General features: G+C 43.6%; 1 protein-coding gene across 3 annotated transcripts; it reads left to right on the forward strand.

The window, feature by feature from the left end:
• Positions 1–472: 472 nt before the first annotated feature.
• HCST (hematopoietic cell signal transducer) lies at positions 473–17854 on the forward strand. 3 transcript variants are annotated; one of them, XM_081869898.1, is made up of 4 exons: positions 473–710; positions 13281–13304; positions 15948–16085; positions 17780–17847. In XM_081869898.1, exons 1-4 carry the CDS (start codon positions 671–673, stop codon positions 17818–17820), a joined length of 243 nt encoding a protein of 80 aa, XP_081726024.1. In that variant the 5' UTR covers positions 473–670; the 3' UTR covers positions 17821–17847. The 3 variants fall into 3 exon arrangements, 2 of the variants coding, with proteins under 2 accessions (XP_081726024.1, XP_081726023.1); XM_081869897.1 differs by having other exon boundaries at positions 482–710; positions 17777–17854; XR_014158413.1 differs by lacking the exon at positions 13281–13304 and having other exon boundaries at positions 490–710; positions 17777–17854.
• Positions 17855–23977: the final 6123 nt, after the last annotated feature.

A 23977-nucleotide genomic window follows, 5' to 3' on the forward strand; every position in this document is an offset into this window, starting at 1 on the left:
AAACGGCCCTGTGATCTTCAGATGAAGAATGGTTTAGAAATTTAATCAATAATACTTTTTAAAAAATGTATATAAAAAACCATCTCTCGCCACCAATGAGCAATATATTTTACATTTTGACAGAAACAAGAGAAGAACAAGACTTAATTCACAATTTTGGTATATGTGTCTGCTGGAGATGGGCAGAGAATGCATGTTTGGTTTTTTGTTTGAAGAATTATTATTTACAGATAGGGGTGCCAACTGACCAGAAAAAAGCTCCTCTTGAGTCCCCCATCACAGCGAAACCTGCAGAAATCAGCAGGCAAACCTCTTTTACAGAGCAGCCTGCAGATCCAGCTGCTGCTGCGAAAGACAGAGCCACAGAGTTCAGCTGGAAAGTTGGCAACCCAGTTTGCAGCGCTCTCCTTTCATCTGCCGCATGCAGCCACCGCGGAGCCAGCTGAAGACAGAGACTTGTGGCTTTGGGGAAGTCAGTGGGATGCAGCAACACAGATGGCAGGGATTGCCTGCTCTTTGGCTTCGTGGAACTCAGGTCTCATGATTCTCCATGGGCCATCCCACATCCTGCTCAAGCATCAGAGGATGAGGCAACCCATTTTTTTTTCCTTTTTTAAAAAAAGAACCTCATATCTGGTTGTGCAGTCCGGAGGCCAGTCTCAGAAACACCATGTGGGGCTTTACTGTTTGCATTTTCTCCCTGCTTGCCGGTGAGTGTCTTTGGATATTTTTTTTTTAATGGTTGGAGTTTGTACATATGTGCTTCCAGGTTCCCTGTCCGGGAATCAGCGTGTTTTTACATGAGTAGAATGTGCCCTTTTATTTAAAATGCATCTCTGGGTTATTTGTGGGGCCTGTCTGGTGTTTTTACGTGAGTAGAATGTGTGCTTTTATTTAAAATGTGTTTCTGGGGTATTTGTGGGGCATAGGGATTCGTTCATTCCCCCCCCCTTCAAAATATAGTCTGCCCCCCACTCTAAGGTCTGAGGGACAGTGGACCGGCCCCCTGCTGAAAATGTTTGCTGACCCCTGTTCTAGAAGCTTGGCTACAAATAGTCCCTTCATCTGGTTTGATGCTTGTTGGAGACTCAGCTCATGAACGTCACACTCTCTATACAGTGGTACCTCGGGTTACATACGCTTCAGGTTCCAGACTCCTCTAACCCAGAAATAATACCTCGGGTTAAGAACTTTGCTTCTGGATAAGAACAGAAATCGTGCTCTGGCAGCACGGTAGCAGCGGGAGGCCCCATTAGCTAAGGTTAAGAACAGTTTCAGGTTAAGAACGGACCTCCGGAACGAATTAAGTACTTAAACCCGAGGTACGACTGTACTGCCTTGAACAGGTAGGGCCATAGCTCAGTGGCTCAGTACATACTTAGGGAAAAATCCAAACCCAATATACCTTGGGATGAGTGAAGTTTGGATAGCAGAGATCTCAAGCTGGGCTAAGCCAGGGCTATGCCAGCCAAAGTCCTTCATCCTAACTCAGCTAGAGATTCACTGGTTTAAGTCCTCCATCCTGGTTCAGCCTTCTCAACCAGGGCTCAACCAAAGCAGGGCTAAATCTAAAAAAAGAAAAGAAGGGGGGGGGTGTTTTAGGGGTGTGGCCAAATAGGACAAGGGGAGGCTTATTTTTATTCCAAACTTGGTTCAGATTGTTCACCTGTAAAGCTCTGATATTGTGATGGACATTGAAAAAGATGTGTTCTGCATTCCTTTCTTTTCCTCTGATTACTTTCCTTGTGTTGCTTGGAAGCTTAAAAATAAAAATTACTAAAAAGAAGCACCTGAAATATCTTGAAAAAACTTCTCTGCCTGAGACCATGGAGAGCATCTGCAAGTCAGAGTATGCAGTATAGGCTAAAGGAACTAACTCAGTATACAGTTACAGATAGGTAGCCGTGTTGGTCTGCCATGGTCAAAACAAAATAAAAAAATTCCTTCCAGTAGCACCTTAAAGACCAACTGAGTTAGTTTTAGGTATGAGCTTTCGTGTGCATGCACACTTCTTCAGATACACTGAAACAGAAGTCACCGGACCTTTCTATATAGTGAGAAGGTGGGGAGGGGTATTACTCAGAAGGGTGGTGGGAATGGGTGATTGGCAGATAGCTGTGATGAGCCAGTTGACGACTCTTAACGACTGCAATAGGTCTAACAGGAAAAAGCAAGGGGTGAGAAGGTGAAAAATGGCTTTGTCATGTATAATGAGATAAGAATCCAATGTCTTTATTCAAACCAGGTCTCTCCATAGTTTTAAGTTTGGTGATAAGTTGCAATTCAGCAGCTTCTCTTTCCAGTCTATTTCTGAAATTCCTTTGTAATAGAACAGCTACTTTGAGATCTTGTATAGAATGTCCTGGGAGATTGAAGTGTTCTCCTACTGGTTTTTCTGTCTTGTGGTTCCTGATGTCGGATTTATGTCCATTTATTCTTTGGCGTAAGGTCTGGCCTGTTTGTCCAATATAGAGAGCTGAAGGACACTGTTGGCATTTTATGGCATACACAATGTTAGACGATGAGCAATTAAATAGTCCCGAGATGGTATGTGTGATGTTGTTGGGGCCAGTAATGGTGTTGTCCGGGTGTATGTGGCAGCAAAGTTGGCATCTGGGTTTATTGCAGGCTCTGGTGCCAGTGTCCGTGTTAAGTCTGGTTATAGTATTATTGTGGGTTAGGAGTTGTTTAAGATTGGGGGGCTGTCTGGAGGCAATGAAAGGTCTTCCTCCCAGAGCTTGAGAAAGAGAACTGTCATTGTCCAGGAGAGGTTGTAGATCTCTGATGATGCGTTGTACTGTTTTAACTTGGGAGCTGTATGTGATGACTAGAGGTGTTCTGTTATTTTCTTTTTTGGGTCTGTCTTGCAGCAAGTTCTCTCTGGGTATCAGTCTGGCTCTGTTGATCTGTTGTCTAACTTCATCTGCTGGGTATTTTAGTTCTAAAAAGGTTTGCTGTAGATCTCATTCTCATCACAGCTATCTGCCAATCACCCATTCCCACCACCCTTCTGAGTAATACCCCTCCCCACCTTCTCACTATATAGAAAGGTCCGGTGACTTCTGTTTCAGTGTATCTGAAGAAGTGTGCATGCACACGAAAGCTCATACCTAAAACTAACTCAGTTGGTCTTTAAGGTGCTACTGGAAGGAATTTTTTTATTTTGTTTTAACTCAGTATACGGCAGCCATGTGTGAATGCGGCTGATGTCTTTGCCCACTGTCTACTTCTTGTGCTCCAACAAGATATTTGGTGGATTGTTTTTAATGATAATTGATTCTGAAAAAAATATGACCATTCTTTATTTGGTGCTAGAACCTATTTGTTTATTTCATAAAAATTATACACCGCACAATAGTTGCTAGGTTCATAGCAGGGGCAATCAGAATAAGGGCCACTAACTGACGGCAGGACTTTAAATTGTGCTCTTATATCAATTCAGGACTTTAAATTGTGCTCTTATATCAAATTTCCTTTTCTGCGTATACTCTAATGTTTTACTGTTGCTACGGCCATTGGCTAATGCAAATGAAGTCTTATCTATCTATCATCTCAAAATGGTTTACAAAAGATGAAACAGTAAAATCAAGAAAAAAATGCAACCCTACCTTAAAACATACAGAAGTTGGAATACTAAAACAGATTGAAATGACCTTGACTTTCTAAGCATCTGGGTAGGCTCATCTCAGCAGCAACGGTTTTAGTAGGTGTCGAAAAGAGTACAGCGAAGGCAGCTGCTTAATCTCTCTCTCTTTTTTTGAAAATAATATTTATTAAAGTTTTAAAGGTTACAAAAAGAAAAAAGTTAGGCAAAAACTAGATAACACATCACAATAAGAAAGAAAAAAAGAAAAAAAGAAAAAAAGATTATAAAAAACAGAAAACAGAGAAATAGGAACAATTAAAAAAACACAACAAACCTTCCCATAACTTATCTTTCATTTGCTTGTTTCCTTGATCTTCTCACACCTCCTTTTTTTGTATTCTAGTTCAGTTAGCTATTTCAGCAAATCCTTTCCATCTTTTCCAATTTTTATTATAATTTATCTTAATAAAGTGTAACTTTACCTTCCCTCCTTTCATCCATTAACAGTCTATTTTTACTTAGTCCTTTATAACATTTCTGCTAAAGCCACATAACTTCATTCCATCCTCCTTCTAACATTTCTTAATTTTACAATGTTTCTGTAAATAAGCTTTAAAATTCTTCCAATCTTCTTCCACCGACTCTTTTCCCTGGTCTCGGATTCTGCCAGTCATTTCCGCCAATTCCATGTAGTCCATCACCTTCATCTGCCATTCTTCCCGGGTGGGTAGATCTTGTGTCTTCCAGTACTTTGCAATAAGTATTCTTGCTGCTGTTGTAGCATACATAAAGAAAGTTCTATCCTTCTTTGGCACCATTTGGCCGACCATGCCCAGGAGAAAGGCCTCTGGTTTCTTCAGAAAGGTATATTTAAATACCTTTTTCATTTCATTATAGATCATCTCCCAGAAAGTCTTAATCCTTGGGCATGTCCACCAAAGGTGAAAAAAAGTACCTTCAGTCTCTTTACATTTCCAACATTTATTATCGGGCAGATGATAAATTTTTGCAAGCTTGACTGGTGTCATGTACCACCTGTATATCATTTTCATTATATTCTCTCTTAAGGCATTGCATGCCGTGAACTTCATACCTGTGGTCCATAACTGTTCCCAGTCAGCCATCATAATATTATGTCCAACATCTTGTGCCCATTTAATCATAGCTGATTTCACTGTTTCATCCTGAGTGTTCCATTTCAACAGCAAGTTATACATTCTTGACAAGTTCTTAATTTTGGGATCTAACAGTTCTGTTTCCAATTTTGATTTTTCCACCTGGAAGCCAATTTTTTTGTACAAATTATATCTACCAAATTATATGTACCAAATTATATTTGGTAATAATGGAGCCAGTCTCGCACTCTATTTTTTAGTTTTTCAAAACTCTGTAGTTTTAATCTATCTACCTCTTGTTCCAAAATTTCCCAATATTTCGGCCATTTGGCCTCCATATTGAGCTTTTTCTGAGCCTTCACTTCCATTGGTGACAACCACCTTGGGGTTTTATTTTCAAGCAAGTCCTTATATCTTATCCAGACATTAAACAGTGCTTTTCTGACAATATGGTTTTTAAATGCTTTATGTGCTTTGACCTTATCATACCACAAATATGCATGCCACCCAAATACATTGTTAAAACCTTCTAGATCCAACACGTCAGTGTTTTCAAGAAGCAGGCATTCTCTCAGCCAGCAAAAAGCGGCTGATTCATAATAAAGTTTAAAGTCTGTCAGGGCTAATCCACCTCTTTCTTTAGCATCAGTTAATATCTTAAATTTTAGTCGGGGTTTCTTGCCCTGCCAGACAAATCTAGAAATATCTCTCTGCCACTTCTTGAAACAATCCATTTTATCCAAAATTTGCAGTGTTTGAAATAAAAACAGCATCCTAGGCAATACATTCATTTTTATCACAGCAATTCGGCCTAGCAATGATAGCTTCAGATTTGACCATATTTCTAAATCCTTTTTCACTTCCATCCAACATTTTTCATAGTTATCCTTAAATAAATTCACATTCTTGGAAGTCATATTAACCCCTAGGTATTTCACTTTCTTAACCAGTGTTAATCCTGTCTCCTTCTGAAACCTCTCTCTCTCAGTTACAGATAGGTAGCCGTGTTGGTCTGCCATAGTCAAAACAAAAAATTCCTTCCAGTAGCACCTTAAAGACCAACTAAGTTAGTTCTAGGTATGAGCTTTCGTGTGCATGCACACTTCTTCAGTATCTGAAGAAGTATCTATCAGGTATCTGAAGAAGTGTGCATGCACACGAAAGCTCATACCTAGAACTAACTTAGTTGGTCTTTGAGGTGCTACTGGAAGGGATTTTTTGTTTTGACTCTCTCTCTCAGTCACTGTTAGATTTTTCTCGGCAGCTGCTTAATCTCAAGAGGCAGGGAGTTCCAATGTCTAGGTGCTGCCACACTTTTTAGCAATGTGGAACGGGTATTATGGGGTACCTATAACAGTGCCAATTCAAGTTAATACATAGAGAGGAAGGGCACCCTGACACAGAATCATACTATTGTCGAGTTGGGAGGGACCTCGAGGATCATCTAGTCCAACCCCCTGCAATGCAGGAATCTTCCACCCAACATGGGGCTTGAACCCATGTCTAGCTGTCTTCTAGTGGTTTGAAAGTGCATTAGCTTACATCTCAGCTCAGCCCTTTACTCATGAGGTGACCTTAACTCCTCCACATGCAGCTGCTGGGTGACCTTGGGCCAGTCACACTTCTTTGAAGTCTCTCAGCCCCACTCACCTCATAGAGTGTTTGTTGTGGGGGAGGAAGGGAAAGGAGAATGTTAGCCGCTTTGAGACTCCTTCGGGTAGTGATAAAGTGGGATATCAAATCCAAATCCAACCAAGCTGTCTCCCTCTCAGCCTCAGCCTCTCCCCTGCCACACCCGAGTATTATGGACAACTTTACACTAGTGTTATCAGGATTAATGAGATATCATATAAACAAACACATTTGAAGCGCCCTCTGCCCCTGGTCCAAAGAATATTGGGAACTGTAGTTTTTTTAAGGCTGCTAGGGATTACTGCTTGGTGAGGGGCAAACTACAGTTCCCAGGATTCTTCAGACAGGGAGTGTGTTTTAAATGGGATTGAAATGTGTGATATGTATGGAGCCATAGTTTAAGAGGGATCTTGTTTCAGCAAGTGCTTGTCCTTATGTAGCTGAAACAGTGCCAGCTATGTCAAAGAGGGAGGTAACTTCTTCAGGGGAATCCCAAGGTTTACAGAAGTACAAAAAAAGAGAGAAACCATAAGAGGAACCTTCCTCCCCCAACCCTTATTGAGGACTGAGCATGCTCAGTGACTGTTCTAGAGAAGTGGGGAACCAATGGAAAGCTAGTGCAATGGGAAAAAGGCCAGTGTGCCAGCCATGAAAAAGGAGCTCCCCATGCTGCAACATTTTGTTGCAGGTCCCGCTTAGTATTCATCACACAATGTGCCTTGTGGATGAGTGGGGATCCCAACCCCTGTCTCCTCAGCCTAAACCCAACACCCGAATCACTACTCTCTTGAGACCGTGCATGCAAACGGCTTTGAACACCCGTGCAACGTGCATAAAGTCATGTTGCTGTTATGGGTGGCGACGATGATGTCATGTGCCTTCGGCTTTGTGCCAATATAGCTGTGCAAAGCTGAGGTTAAGCTGAGGGGGTTGTGGGTCTGTCTTACGTGGGGGGGGAGAGGGTCCCCTTCTCAAAGCTGTTCTTTGCAGAGTGTGACGGGGGGGTTGCCCATGTGTCGGAGGAACTGAAACTGCTAGCGGTGTCTGTATTCGTGTGTGTCTGGTGGGAGGAAAGGGGTGGGAATGCAAGATGGTGTGGCAAGAGGAAGTCGCAGCAGCTGACAGGAAAACTATATGCACTGTAACCACCACTCTTTCAGCCTTCACACAGTCTAGCGTCCCAGATAACCTCTCCCTTTCCTTCAGTGCATCTAGTCCCCAGAATTCACAGCTTGCCTTAATCCCACAAAAAAATAGAGGCGAGGAACCTCAAGCTCAGGGGCCAAATGCAGCACTCTGGGCCTCTGTGATGGCCTGGGATTCCGATTCAGAGGCTGAACCAGAGGAATCCTAGCCTGCACAGGAGTCCCCGCCTCCAGGGCCGGCTGAATTGGGGCAGGGCCTTGATGCTGAAGCGCCTGCACCTGTGTCGGAGCCTCAGGAGCAGGCACCAGGTGATCCCACTCTGGCTTCAGAGGTGGTTGAAGACTCAGTGCCTGCAGGTGAGTCTCCCCCTGGGCCCAGTAACCCTTTAGCCTCTCCTGAACTGCAGAGACTCAGGGCAGAGAGGTGAAGGGAACTGGTTGCTCCCAGGAGGAGTGCTCGCCTTAAGGCCAAGAGAGGCGGGTCTCCTGGGGGCCGGGACCGCCCCTGGCCTCAGAACAGATAAAGGCCAGTTGGCCCGGTCCCAGGTTGTGGGAGCAACGTCGTTGTTGAGTTCCTGTTCCTGCCCGGACCCAGACCTGACTCTCCAGTGCTCCTGTCCCCACCCGGCTTCCTGTTTCGGACCTCATCCCGCTCCTTGTGGACTGATTCCAGGCTAGTGACTCAGGACCAGACTTTGACTACGCCTATGGTAACCTTCCCCCCGGGATCAGCACAGCCTCTTTACCTGAGCCTCAGGAGTCTCCACAGGTGAGACCTCTTCTTCAGGCCCCATTCTCTCTGCCTAGGCCACCCCCCTCACTTGTCATGTTCTACGATCTTGTCAAAGACCCAGAATTGTGGCGATGCGTCTCATTCGGTGGCCTGCATGGACCCCCGGCTCTTGTCATACCATGGATAGCTCAGTCGGTTAGAGCATGATACTGATAATGTGGGAATGTTCAGGGTGGCAGGAGAGGATATATTGCTTATTAATATCCTTCCGAACTTGCGTTACCAAGTTCCTTTACTCAGCAGAGTTTACATTCCCCTTCTAACGCACAGCAGATAGCTGGTTGCAGGCTTGTGTAAGCCTCTCACTATCGTACAGTTCATTATTGAATTGTATGTTCCTGGTAAGTTCCCTTTTATCCCTCTTAAAAAGAATAAAGGCACAGCAATCTTATTTAAAGCCAGTAAAAGTTGTTTACTCACATCAGCTCACAGTTGGATCCCTGAAGGCAGACTTAGTTACAAATATGTACATGTGGATCTGCCCCATATACATGTGCTTAATGTTAATCCCAGTGCTTCTGCTAGCTGGGAAGCTAGCATTTCTAGCTGGTCCAACGACGAAGAAAGTGAAAAAGAAAGTGGCAGCATGCCTTGGCCTTTTGTTACCTGGGCAGGTAAGGTCACGCCCACCTCTAGTCACATGCAAAAGGAAGGATGTTCCAAACCAGGAGGAAACAGGAAGTTCCGACTGGCTGGACCAAACATCCCTTTGCATGCCCACTCTAGGAAAACAAGGAATGTTGTATTTGACTGCTCCCAGTGGATTACATCCCACAGATAATGCCAGCATTGCAGGTTCTGTCCCTGACAGCTGAATATTCCTGCATTGCAGAGGATTGGACTAGCTGGTCCTCAGGGTTCCTTCCAACTCTATGATTCTATGAAACAGAATACTCTGAGCATGTTTTTGCCTTTGGCCTTGCCAGCCAATGATATGCAGACCCCAGAAGGATGCCCAAGAGGGAATGCAGGCCTCAAACTGAAAGTGCTTCCCCATCATTGCATGAGAAATTAACTACTTGCAACTGCACCCCACTTTTCCTTCAGGGAAGCGATGCATGAGGTTACGACCCATTTTGTTTTCAACAGAGCCTTAGCGAGAATGACTGGCTGTAGGGCATGCATGGAGCTTCATGGCTGAATGGGGATGTGAATCCAGGTCTCCTTCAAAGGGATGGGGAGAAATTTGATTCAGTTCACATTTAAAGCCAACTTTGTCACATTTGCACTTTCAGAAACAGTGGGGGAACCGAAACACAGCCACCCTTTGAAATTTGCGCTCCTCCGAATTTTGCAATGACTTTCTCCAACCAAATCATCTTTGCAAAATGCATTGATTAGGAGAAAGTGTTCCCCCAAATGAATATATATTTGAAAATAATATACAAAAATGTGTGTGTGTGTGTGTGTGTGTGTGTGTGTGTGTGTGTATATATATATATATATATATATATATATATATAGCTTTGCAAAAATGTGTACATGTGTCAAAACTGCATAAAATGGGGTAATTTTGCAATAAAATGATATATAAATAGAGAGAGATATACAAATCACTCCAGAAATGTGAAGAACCAACATTAAGATTAGAAAAATGAGAAACTGAGAGACCCAAAATGACAGATCCTTCCATCCTTGTTTCATCCCAATGTACCACACCACGCTGGGTATACCCAAAATAAAGCCAACCTTGTTTATTTTCATGACAGTTCATTCAAATTGCTTATTGTGAAAGTCACACATTTTTCCTTTGAATATATACAATTATTCAAATTGTCTAAGGTTGGCCAGGAATTATTATTAACCCTTTCCCCACTTCCCCTCAAATACTGATGTTGATGTTGATGGAAAGTAGCATTCTGAAATCATCTAGCAAACTCAAGTTTTAAACTGGCAAAAACAATATAGGGTAATACCCAACGTTAGTCACACTCGAAAGCAAACCCATTTAAATCAGTAGACTCTGATAACTTGTCCATTAGTTACAGTGGGTCTACTCTACTTATGATAGAACCAGTCCTCAGGCAATCTTGTGACACCTTAACAACACACATTTTAATTTTGATACAAACTTTCAAGCTATTATGAACCTGTTAGTTTCTAAACTGCCACGAGACTTCATGATATTTTTGCTGCAGCAACCTATTTCACTACTGTTTTGGAAGGTCTGTGTCTAGGCATTCCTGATTTCGCACTCACAGACAGTGCTATCCTATGAGTCACACGTAGGTCTGCGTAAACACCATATATTTAAAACACATGCCCCCCCCCAAATTCTGGGAACTCTAGTTAGTTAAGAGTGCTGGGAATTGCAGCTCTGTGAGGGACAAGCTACACAGTTCCCAGGATTCTTTGGAGGAGATTGTGTGCTTTAAAATGTGTTTAAAATGCATGGTATGTACACAGCTTGGACCCTATTAAGTTCAGGCTGAATCCCAAATTAATGTGCTGTGTATAGGATCTCAGCATCAGTCTCTTAGCTACTACACAGAGATTCCTCTCTGTATCAAACCTCCCCACAGACAGAGCCTGTTCCATCAACCAATAATATAGGGCGGTATATAAATTCAAATAATAATAATAATAATAATAATAATAATAATAATAATAAGGGACTCAGCTACATTAGTCAAAAAACAACGATTTGATTGCGTTATAAACACACAACCCCAGATGGCACCAGAGAGCACAAAACATTTCTATAGCTTTTTTACATAGGTTTTCCCCCTTTTCATTCTAACAATTTAATTTCTGACTTATTCATAACGTTTCCCCCCCTGTGTGTAGTTCCACCCTTGGTTGCCACCATTTTGTTTTATTCTATTTTAAAATGTCCTTTACAAGTGACACTCCTTTGCACAAACATGATGCTCATATATATCTTTTTAACAACAGACTGTGAGCCAGCCTCCCCTCTCTCTTCCTCAGAGGTGATTGGTGCCTATCCATCTAGGGACATATTTTCCCCTTAAAAAGGAGAATTTACCCTAAGAATGGTAAAAGTGATGATCAGAGTGCCCTTCAATAAAAGTTCTCAGGGTGGTGTATGGCACGGTCGGAATGGGATCATACAAGTAATTCTTGAATTATATAAGTGTTGTCCAAAAAACTCAGGGCAGTATAATTGGCTTCTTCCCCCATCTCACTTTCTGTGGTTAACTCACCGTTTAAAGTTGGCAAGGCAGCATAATATTACCAAAAGCCTAAGAGCATAAAGGAATTTTTCCAAAATGCTTCTGATAAAAAGCTTTCTGAAGGTAGCTGACAAACTTAAACATAAAAAGCATAAATAGTAAAATATGTGTAAAATACAATTAGCTAAAATAACAGCTGATAGGCTATACAAATTTAATCCTTTGAGTTGTGTGGGAGCAGAGGAACTGCTTGCAACTTGATATTGATTGGGGAAAGGCTAGCAGGCTTCTTCCTCTCTAGAAAAAGCTGAAAGGAACCTATTATTATTATTATTATTATTATTATTATTATTATTATTATTATTCCATTTGAAGATGTACCAAGGAAGTTCAGAAACAAATAAAAGTCAACAGCAAAATACCAGGAATAAAACCAAAACCAAAAAATAAAATAAAAACACAACTACCAATAAATTAAAATATATAGTAAAACAACAATAAAACATCCATAATTAAAATACATAATAAACAAGCCCATTAAAACAGCAGAACAGTTAAGGCCATTATGGCTGTGTTGTATACTTATCAGGCTATCTATGTTGGGTCAGAAAATGCGACAGTAGTTGCAAGTTAGGAAGCCACTCCCTTCTTACGAGAAGCAAGTTTGCAGTGCACAGAGAACCCCTTCAGGCGCAGCTGGCCCTGTTGTTACCAAGAGGGAGGCAGCTGCCTCAGGCAGCAAATGTGGAGGGCGGGGAGCAGGAGCGAGGGGCTGGAGGCCAGCTCTGTGGGTGCCACGTGGCCTTCGCCCGTGCCCTGTAAACTAGTCTGGCTCCGGCATTGGGGAAAGATTCAACAGGCATTCTGGGCAACTGAAATGGGGGGAGTGGGGGCAGCTATTTTGTTATTCGACACAGGCAGCAAAATGCATTTCATGAGTCACTCACCCCTCTCTCTCTGCCATCCCCGCAAGCAAAAGGCAAAATCAGAGTTCAAGGACACGTTCCAGCCAGGCAAATACATCGAAAGCAGGGCAAGCAAAGAGGAGTTCCAACGCTGACATTCAGGGACCTCCAATGAAGCTGAACATTGGAGGAAGATTCAGGGCAGTACAAGAAAGTATTTCTTCATACAGTGCCTAGTTGAACTCGGGAACTCACCCTAGTGGTGGTCACCAACTTGGATGACTTTAAAACAGGATTATGGAGTAGAAGGCTATCAGTCAGAAGCAGTAAAGCTTCTGAATACCAGCTCCTGGGATCCACAGGAGGAGAGCGTCTCCACCCCGATTCCTTCTGGCGGTTCCCTCACTGCGAGAAGCCAAGTTACAGGGAACCAGGCAGAGGGCCTTCTCGGTAGTGGCACCCGCCCTGCGGAACACCCTCCCACCAGATGTCAAAGAGAACAACTACTACCAGACTTTCAGAAGACATCTGAAGGCAGCCCTCTTTAGGGAAGCTTTTAATGTTAAACAGACCACTGTATTTTAATACTTTGTTGGAAGCCGCCCAGAGTGGCTGGGGAGGCCCGGCCAGATGGGCGGGGTATAAATTTATTATTATTATTATTATTATTATTATTATTATTATTATTATTATTATTTGGTCTTGCTTGCAGTGGCTGCTGACCACTTTGAGAACAAGATTCGGGACAAGTTGGGACATTGAGCTGATCCAGCAAGCTCTTCTTTTGCGTTTAGGCATGGCTGGGAGTGGTGCATGGCCTTGGGAAAGTCCCGAGGGCCTGACAGAGGGGCTTGGAGGGCCACATTTGGTTCCTCGCCCCTGGGAGATGGAAAGAAGGCTTGCCTTGTGGGAAGGGATTGTTATACCTCTGGAGTGACAGCGTTGTTTTCTTTCTCTCTATCCTTTTCAGCAAGCGCTGCCACTGGGACAACAGGTAAGAGATTTCAGCACATCGTCACGGGGTCCGGAAGGACGGCTTCGTTTTCTACAAGTGATTCACACATATGGAAACAGCTATGCAGCCAAGCGTGTGAAAAACAACAAGTGCACTTGGGCCTTCGAAACCACTGGGTTTCCCCACCCCAAACTCAACCTGTACCCCTGGGGAATTGGCCTTTGAGTCAATGCTTTCGAGCTGGGAAGGTTAACCCGACTTTGCCTTTGAGCAGCAACTGAGGAACTCTTTGTCAGGTGCCACACCAAAGCAAGACTCACTGGGTTTCCCCTCTCCCTCTAGGCACCACTCCTTGTTGTGATACGGTAGTCTGATTAAGGCATCCGTGTTCTTAAAATCTGGGGGAAGTACGAGGGAAGCTGCCCACCCAGAAGAGAACTCCCCTTCATGGGCACATGTTAGTCTAAATGCATCCCGTTGCGTACTGTCAGAGGTTAGGGAGGGAGCCACAATCTGACATCTGTATTTATGCACGGCTATGCAAAGGAAATGGGACGCGGGTGGTGCTGTGGGTTAAATCACAGAGCCTAGGACTTGCCGATCAGAAGGTCAGCGGTTTGAATCCCCGCGACAGGGTGAGCTCCCTGCCCCTGCCAACCTAGCAGTTTGAAAGCACGTCAAAGTGCAAGTAGATAAATAGGTACCGCTACAGCAGGAAGGTTAACGGCGTTTCTGTGCTCTGCTCTGGTTCACCAGAAGCGGCTTAGTCATGCTGGCCACATGACCGGAAGCTGTACGCTGGCTCCCTCGGCCAATAAAGCGAGATGAGCGCCGCAACCCCAGAGTCGGTCACGACTGGACCTAATGGTCAGGGGTCCCTTTACCTTTACCTTTATGCAAAGGAAGCTGCCTTATACCAAATCAAACCATTACTCCTTCTAGCTGAGTACCATCAACACTGACTGACAGTGGCTCCCTGTGGTTTTAGACAGGTAGTCTCCCCCAGTGCTACCTGGAGATGGCACGGTTTGAACCCGGGACCTTCTGCATGCAAAGCAGATGCTCTACCACTGAGCTATATGGGGTGTGTGTGTGTGTCCAGGTGAACAGTGGATAGATCATTAGCAGATGTAAAGAAGTTTTATTTCAGCAGGTGCTACTTTTTCCTCCGGAACCCACACACCAATCTTTTGTTGCTCTGCTGAAATTTCCCTTTACAAGACAGAGGACAACTCTGATGTGAAGTTACTTGCTGCTTTGCTAAATATTATTTGGGGCTGAGCAAAAAAGACCCCACCCCAGTTCTGTGCCCTGTTTGCAGGTGGTGAAATTGGGGTCAAGGCATTTTGTTGAATTTTGTTGTTTTTGGTGGTGGAAGGATTCATCAACAATTTCTTGTGAGGGTTCACCATTCACACCTGTGGCAGGCAGTTTAATTTCCTTCTTGTTCTCTTGGTTTTGTTATCCCTCCACCACAGGTTACAGCAGCAGCAACAGCAGTTTAGGGCAGTCTGGCAGCCATTTTGCGGCCCTCCCTTCACAATACCCTCAAGTAATTTTGTTTGGGGGCATTGTGTGGGATGGGGTGTGTGTGTGGACGGCCTCCACTATAAAAATGGTGGAGCAAATGTTTGACAAAATGACCTCTTCTTACAAGGGGGCAGGGGGCCGAAGAGGGAAAATCTAGGTGAAAATTGCATTAAAACTCTTCTGAAAATGCTTGGTCTATGTCTCCTTCCTCATGAGGTCATCATGAGCCTCTGATACAGGCTTCCTCAACCCCAGCCCTCCAGATGTTTTGAGACTACAATTCCCATCATCCCTGACCACTGGTCCTGCTAGCTAGGGATCATAGGAATTGTAGGCCAAAAACATCTGGAGGGCCGAGGTTGAGGAAGCCTGCTCTGATACCATGTAACCTGGAGATCATGAATAGGGGAGGGCTATTGTATTCACATTTGCGAGTGGGAAAGGGTTATCATGCTTTTCCATTGAGATTGGCCTGGTCACTGTGAGAAGAGATTGCTAGGCTAAATGGGCTTTTGGCCTGATCTGAATCAGAATCATGGAACTGTAGGGAAGGGACCACAAGGGTAATCTAGTCCAACCCTCTGCAATGCAGGAATCTCTTGCCCAGTTTGGGTCTTGAACCCATGACCTTGAGATTAAGAGTCTCATGCTCTACCAACTGAGCTGCTCATCTAATGAGTCCCATAAGATCTTAGGGCTTATACACACTTTTGTTTTTTGCACTATATTTTCCAGTCACAGCTCCACATTAAAAAGCTCCGTCTCTGAGTGCCCACCCCCCATTCTGGTGTTCCCCTCACGAAAACCTGCTCTTTAAAGCTGAAGCACAACAAACGCCAATTCAGGTTTTCTGCAGATTACCGTTCGCTCCGATTCAGCAGTAAAGAGTGGGATTTTGCGGGGAAAGCTCTGGAGGAAAAATAAAATAAAGAGTGCTCAGACATGCAGCTTTTAAGCACAGACCATGCCTGGAAAGCATGGAAGGATTGTGCATAAACCTGATTCTCAAAAGGAGGGACAACTTGACGACAAGTGGTGACACAGTGCCCTCTGGTTGTGATCTGGAATCACTGCATTTTGCTGCTGCCTTGACTCGAATGGGAGAAGAGAAGCTGATAGCGTCCATGACTGGTTCTTTCCTCTCACATACAGGGCATTATGAAGACTGCTACCACATCACCACAGGCATCATGATTGCAATTGTGGCCGGAGATGTTGCTCTCACCTTGCTCTTCCTCATCCCTGTCTATTACTGCATACGTCCAAAGGGCAGCAAAAACAGTGACTCTGGTAAGTCAGGCACACTCAAGCTGGTCTCCTGCGAGAAGCAAGACAGGTGAAATGGTGGGATCCGTTCTGGAGAACTGTGCCAGTTTGAAGGAATGGCTCTTTGGAAGAAGGGGCAGAGGAAGGGGGGTGCAGTGGGGGCGGACCGCCCCGGGTGTCTTCATTGAGGGGGGTGGCATATGGCGCACCGCCAGTGACTCCCGAGCCTACTCCAAGCCGTTGGGGGAAAGGGGGAGCTGAGCTGTTTTGCCGGCGGCATTCCCCCCTTCCCCCTTCATTTTGACATCTTGGGGGATGCTTGGGAGTTGTGGGCGGGCAGTGTGCCAAATGTCCGCCATTGGTGACTCGCTCCACCCCTGGCTGCAGGGCATGCACGCCACTCCGTACACCTGAGCGGCTATTCCGCACCTGGGTGGGCACCCTCCGCATCCCACCCCCCTCAGGAGTGTGCCCTGCCCCCCCCCCGGGAGCGTGGGCATATGCTCCGCCACTGTTTGGAAGAAGGGCAGATTCATAGCCCTTAGCGTCCCACAGGTGGTTTCTGAATCCTGTTTTGCGGTAGAGTAATTTTTATTGATTGACCTCCCACTTTTCGGCCAAGGAGTTCAAGGTTAGCAGACTTAGCACCTCCTCTTTCATTTTCCCCGCACAATAACTCTGTGGAATAGGTTAGGCTGAGAGATCATGACTACACTAAGGTCGGCCACTGAGTTCCATGGCTAAGTGGGAATTTAAACCTTGGTCTCCCAGGTCCTAGTCCTTTGCTCTAACCTCTACACCATGCTGGCTTTCATAAAAGGTCTGATTGAAAGTGCTAATAATTAACACACACTCCCCCCCAAAAGGGTAGGATAGATCCAGGGCAGAAGTTATTCTCATTTTTTCTTTAATTCATACGTTTCAAGTTTCTACATTTCACTAATTTTACAATCATTTTGACATTTCAAAACTTGACTTCCTTTCCCCTTTTTCTGTGGTTCCTTAAATTTGTTTTTAATATCTTCTGCATATCCAAATTAACTTAATTTACTCATTTATTTGTATTCTTTAAATATATACTCTTATCAAACTGCAGGTTATTACAATAATCCTGTCCATGTTTTTATCTGTTTATAATTTACCTGTAAATAATTTTGTTAAAAAATTCTTTTGTTAAAAAAAGGGTTATCTTTATTTCGTATTCTTCCGGTAAGTTTTGCCATTTCTGCATATTCCATAAGTTTTTGTATCCATTCTTCCTTTGCTGGGAGTTCTGCTTCTTTCCATTTTGGGGCAAGTAACATTCTTGTCGCTATAGTAGCATACATGAATAAGTTTCTATACATTTTAGGTAGTTCTGTCCCTATAATTCCCAAAAGAAAACCTTCTGGGTTGTTGGTTTGTTTTTTTTTTTTTTTACAAAGTTTATTTTAAACATCCTTTTCATTTCATTATAAATCATTTCCCAATATTTCTTTACAATTTTGCAATCCCACCACATATGAAAAAATGTCCCTTCTGTTGTTTACATTTCCAACACTTTCTTTTGTTTTGTACATTTTTGCTAATTTAACTGGAGTTAGATACCATCTATACATCATTTTCAGGGAGGGTAGCTCCTGTGCCCGCTATGCAAACCATTGCTGGTGTCAACCCTCTGTGCAAACTTAGCCCCCATATCCAGCCTAATTGTGAATCTTTCCATCTTTCTCCAGGAGAAATGCACAGTTACGTGAACGTGATTGGAATGAATAAATGACACTCCTTCCCATTTGGAACTCACCACCTCTACAATACATTTGCCGGTGGTGGGGAGGTCCTCTTTGGGTTGGGTGGGCTGAAACATGACATTTTGGGTGATGGAGGGCTTTTGCGTTGTGTCTCTTAATGGGCAGAATTTAGCTCCATCTGTTGATGTGCATTTTATTGTGAATTCCCACTGATACGGTGATTTTTTGTGTATTTTTTATCACTAGCAAAAGCCTTTTTATCCAAGCTTTATATGTGTTTTTGTACATACTGAGCTGTCTTCAACTAAACATTACTCAGAGGAGACCTGTTAAAATTAATAGGCCTAAGTTAGTCATGGTCATTTATTTCAGTTGGCCCTCTTTAAGCAGAAGTTAGTCGAAAACAACCCATAATGTGGCTGGAGCTTTGTATTGCAAAGAAGTGTGAATTTTGAAGAATGGCTGTATTTCAGTTTGTGTATTGTTTCGTAAAGCGCAAATTAGAATAATTGAATAATAGAATTGTAGAGTTCGAAGGGACCACAAGGATCTCATAGTCCAAACCCCTGAAATGCAGGAATCTTTAGCCCAATGTGGGGCTCGAACGCACAACCCTGAGATTAAGAGTTTCTTGCTCTACCACCGTATTTACTGGCACTGACATAATGGGTTGAGGGGAGGGGAGAAATGATGGAATCAGTCACTGATGGAACCCAACCTAATAAGTGGTCTGCTAATTAAAAAGGGAAAAACATCCTTGCTGCTTTTACAGTTAAAGAATTGTTAGTTAACAGACAATAGAACCAGTAAACATGGCCTAAAGGAGATGATTTCTAGACCTTGTAATATAATGCCTGGTTTTGTGTGAAATGTAAACTGACTTGATACCTGATCCCCTATCGCATGTACAAATGCAACTAACTGGAAGCTGTCCGCCTGGAGGCCGGGCAAATCCCTGTTAGCACTCGGATATGGATTCTGAAGATCCATTATTGGTTAAAACTTATATTTTTCCCTGTTGTGTTGGCACCCTTAACCCTACTGGATTCCTACCAATCCAAATGGAAAGCTACACTGCATGAAAAGTTAAGAGGCTTGGGGTTTCCCCCCACAGGCCCTGATAGCTGTAGGTTATGAGAAAGCCAAAGCAATAATCCGCCAACAAATTTGGGATGTGGAACTGCAATGCCACGTGAGCGAGATGAATAAACACCCAGCAATAAAAGATAACGGGAGAGGATTTACCCCAGCAAATTATTTGTCAAAATTACAAATACCAAAATACAGACGGTCATTTACCCTTGCTAGATTCAGCTTGCTGCCATCTGCCTTATTGCAAGGCGGATTTGAGGGTAAACCATATGCAGAACGACTCTGCCCCTGCGGCTTGATGGAGGTAGAAACTGTCTCTCATGCCTTGTTATGCTGACATTTCTACGGGGATATACGCTTGGTATTTATTACCCCTGCTATGCAAAAATCTCCAAATGAATCTGAACTTCAATGTCTAAAATACCTGGTAGAGGACAAGGATCCTGAGATCACATTAAGGGTAGCCAAATTCTGTGTGATTGCCATAAAACTTTGGGAACAAGCTATGCTATCATAATGATTAAGGCCTTAAATGATAATTTTAGGTTATATTTTAGTGACTAAGTTTTAATTTATATATTTTTAAACTGTTGCTGTATCTGTATTGTCCCTGTTATACCTAATTGCAAATTCAAATGTATCCCTATCGTGTTTTATGACTTGCTTGATATTGTATGTGAGCTGGAATTGGTCTGTGACCAAAATAATAAATTCATTCATTCATTCATTCATTCATTCATTCATTCATTCATTCAACTACTAACTGGTTGAGTCATAAAGCTGACTTCTGCAATTTCTAGCAGAAACATGTTCTAAAATTCCTTGGATTGAGACTGTTATTTTGGTACAAAAAATGCTTCTGTGTGTTTCCTCTGAAATATAAGGGCACAAGGGGAGTCCAGGTGGATCAGACCAAAAGCTCCATCAAATTCAGCACCCTGCCTCCTGTAGGGTCAGGGCCGACCCGATACATTTTGCTGCCTGAAGTGAAGGGCAAGTTGACACCCTCCTGTACCATCTGCAGAAGCTCACTTGACTAGCAGTTAAATTTTCAACACTGGCAATAGGACATCTTCCAGTGTATCTGAGGGCAGTGGGTTGCACAGGCACACACCTCCAGCACCTTGCCACCGCTTCCTGCCTCTCAGCATTTGCCGCCTGAGGCAGTCATTTCCCTCTGCCTAATGGTAGGGCTGGCATATGGATTGGCCTGCCCTGCTGGAAATAATAGTAATTCATGAACAATGTGCTATTCCACCTGAAGCCTCAAGATGGTGGTACTGCATACCTCAACTATGATGATTCGCATTCAGCTTATCTTCCCTTCCTGCATCAGGCTTGCAGTTTGTGGAACTGCATTCTCTTCCACAAGGTCACCTTTGGGGGTGAAGTTAGCAGTCAGACCTCTCTGCAATGCTGTGGGATGTTTATATTCAGCATATGTGATCCAAAGATAAAAACGAGCATGACAAGTTTCTCTGTCTCGTTGCGATGAAGGGTTTTCAGAGGCCCATCTTTTTAGCAAAAGGAAAGCGATGAGATCTTAGGATGCAACATTTAATTGCATCCAGTCTTTGATATACTAAACTGTGTGAAAAAGTCCATAAGAAGGAAGCACAGAGAATTTGTAGCTTATATAGTAACAGGAGCCAGAATAACACATGCAAAAAAAATAAAAATAAAATGAAGGCAGATGGGTATACAGTGGTAGCTTGGTTTGCAACCGCTTTGGATTACAACCGTTTTGGATTACGACCATGTCAAACCCAGAAGTGTGTGTCCCTTTTTTTGGATTACAACCAATTTTTTTTGGAATTACAACCAATTTTGGGGGGGAGGTCCCATTGGCGAAAGCGCACCTTGGGTTACAACCTGTTTTGGTTTACAACCGGACCTCCGGAAGGATTATGGTTGTAAACCAAGGTACCACTGCACCTTCTCATGGTATGAGAAAGTCTGTGAATTGCTACAATGGCAAAAACAACCCTGAAGTAAAAAAAGGGCAACAGAAGCAAGATACTGTCAGGAGGGAAGTTGAGACATTTGTATTCAGTGTAACAGGACTAGGAAGGACATATTGAACATAGGTTATGGATTCATACTGTTTTGAATATAAGTTCCAGTGGTGGCTTCATTGCTGATTTGCAATATAATGCATGCTTGATGCTGCCTGTAGTTTTTTTCCCCTTGTCATTTATTTCTCTTTATAGTCATCATAAAATTAAAAAAAATAATGATACCAGGATCCAAAGCAGTGCCTGAAAATACTGGTTGATGGAAATATACAAACACGGCTTCACAAAGACATCTTTGGTTATGCAAAGCCAATGTGCCATGTCCCTGTAGGATGCGCTGGTCTGGGTTCTGGCAAGCGCAGGAGAGCAGTCTTGTGTTCAGGTGCTGCTTAGGGTCTTCCCATAAGGAATCTGGATGGCTGCTGTGAGAGCCAGATACTGGCCTAAAGAGGCCAGTGGCCTAATCTAGCAAGCTCTTCTTCGTTTGTATGCTTTTTTGCATTTTGGGGAAATGGAGGGTGGCTGCAGCCTTGCCAGGCCCTTCGCTTTCCAGGACGAGCACTCCTGGCCTTTTGCCCTAGTGAGAAAGTTGGGGAGGGGGAGAGAAAGAAAGGGATGCCTGACTCTGCCAGTACCCATCCGCAATCGGCAAGCTTAGCAGGGAGCAAGTGGGTGGTCATGATGAAGAGCACACTTTGCTTATGCACGGTTGTGGTCCTCATTGTGTAATTGGGAGCATTGCTCAGTGGCAAAGCACCTGCTCTGGATGCTAGAGGGCCTCAGTTCAATCCCTGGCAACTCCTGTTAAAAAGAATCAAAGGGTCAAAGAAGCTTCTGTGATCACAGGTAGGGATGGACAGAGGCATCATTTTTGGTTCTCCGGGTTTTTGCTTTTCCCAATCTTAAATCTATTCTCCACATTTCTGCAGTAATTTGCAGGGTGGGTTTGTTTGTTTTTTTAAATCCTCATGCATATTTGTAATCATTCTAATGTGATTTTCTCCCAATAAACACATTTTCATTTGGAGTTTTGACATACCAAATTTGCAAGCAATTTTCTTTAATACAATGCATCTTGGCATGCCATTTTACCAAAATATGCATTCGTATGCACATTTCACATTTTTGTACCTGTTGTCCGATTGGAGAACTACATTGCAAAATTCAGTGCAGCGCAGCACGAATTTCAGAGAATACCTATTTCAGTTCACGTATTTGTTTCAAACATCCAAATTGGGTAATTTCTTGTTAAAATTCTGCAAACAAAATTGAATTTTAACTCCATGCCTACTGTGGACCTCCAGAGGTTGTTGGACTCCCCACTCCCATCAGCCCCAGTCACAAGCGGCAATGGTCAAGGATGATGGGAGTTGTAGTTCCAGCCACATCTGGAAGGCAGCACCTTACAGCTGCAGTAGTGGGTGGAGTGGACTGCTGAGTTTGATCAGTGGAGAGAAACTTTAAAAGGAGCTGAGAGAGAGAGAGACCGGAAGGTCATATGGTTTGAGTGAGTCACATCATGTGCTTCTTGCTGGGCTGTGGCTTCAGCCAGACAACAGGGACTGTCGTGCTGATTTCACCATGTTCTCCAACAACACAGGAAATATGGTAATACTCTAGCTACAGCACACCACACAGCTAGAATGGAGCTTGTCATTAGAGCAGCAAGGAGGCATCAGAAAGCCAGGTCTGGCCAGTCAAGAGGCTTTTTACTGCCAGCCAACTGTAGGCCACAGTTTTTGCACACATCTGTTCTTGGTTGCACTAGCAGAGGATACTGAAGCTTGGATACCCATGGTCACTCACTAAGTAAGGTTCCCATCTCCAGAGCCTTATATATATATATAACCCTGGCATCTCCATATCAAATCTGTGCTTACTGAACCAGCTCAGCCAACACCAGGTTGGAATTTCTGGTCTTTGCCTGAATGTGTGAAAGATTAAACATAGGGATAAGGGTGTGCACACAAGCTCTGCCCCTGATTTCCCCTAGTACATGAAAATACGAAGAGACTTTTCTATTCGTAGGCATATATGGCTTAGGGGAAGCTTTGGCCCTCCAGATGTTGCTGAATGACCACTTCCATCAACCCTGATAATTGCCCATGCTGGTTGCGGCTGATGTGAGTTGGAGACCAACAGCATCTAGAGGGCCACAAGTTCCCCAAATCTAACCTGGGACTGGGTTACTTTACCCTACAGCTAACAGAATGAACCTGTCTGAGATGGGCATCAGGGGCCTTTGTCTCTGGCCTGACATTTGCAAGGATTTGCTGTCCCGCCAGGAAATCTAAAATGCCCCATTTCTCCCTATTTTTAAGAGAGATCTGAAGATGCTTGTGTTCCAGAAGGGCTTTAGCTTTATTCTGGTTTCTTTTATTTCTGTACTGAAGTGTGTGTGTGTGTGTGTGTGTGTGTGTGTGTTTATTTAATTTGCTTTTCACCATAGATTGTTTTAGGTTTCATTTTATTTTTGCTCTTATGTATATAGTGGGCAGGGCTTGCTAAATTTGGGGGACAAATGATTAAAACAAACAAACAGGTCCAAATGAAATGAAATGTTTGGGTCACTGCTGGCGTTGGAGAAAAGGAGATGCCGTTAACCTATCTGGGGTATGTGTGGGTGCGTTGATAGGGAAGGCATGCTATGTTACAAGTTCAAAATATGTCCTTCAGATTGGGGCAGCCTTAAGCTAAGAATCATTTGTTTGTGGAGCTAGGAGCAGGTGGAGTGGGTAGCAAGGATGCTGTTCTTAAAAGGGCCATAGCTCAGTGGTAGAGCAACTAATTTGCCCACAGCAAGTCCCAGGTTCCAATCCCCAAGCCATATCTGGAGAGAGCCACTGTCAATCAGTATTGTCAATACTAATCTAGATGACTGATAGTCTGACTCAGTACAAGGCAGCTTCCTGTGTTAAAAGTGCCCTGCCCAAGCAGCAGCAGCCACTCACTTTGTGCCACTGCCCACCATCCCTCCCACCCAACATAATTCTTTAGGTTCAGCCTTAGCCCAACTGCTGATTCCTCCAAACTGAAGAGCAGGATCCTCTCTGTAGGAAGGAATGAAAAACTGCTTTTT

This window comes from Podarcis erhardii, assembly GCF_964252035.2.
Source record: "Podarcis erhardii genome assembly, chromosome: 7".
Taxonomy (NCBI): domain Eukaryota; kingdom Metazoa; phylum Chordata; class Lepidosauria; order Squamata; family Lacertidae; genus Podarcis; species Podarcis erhardii.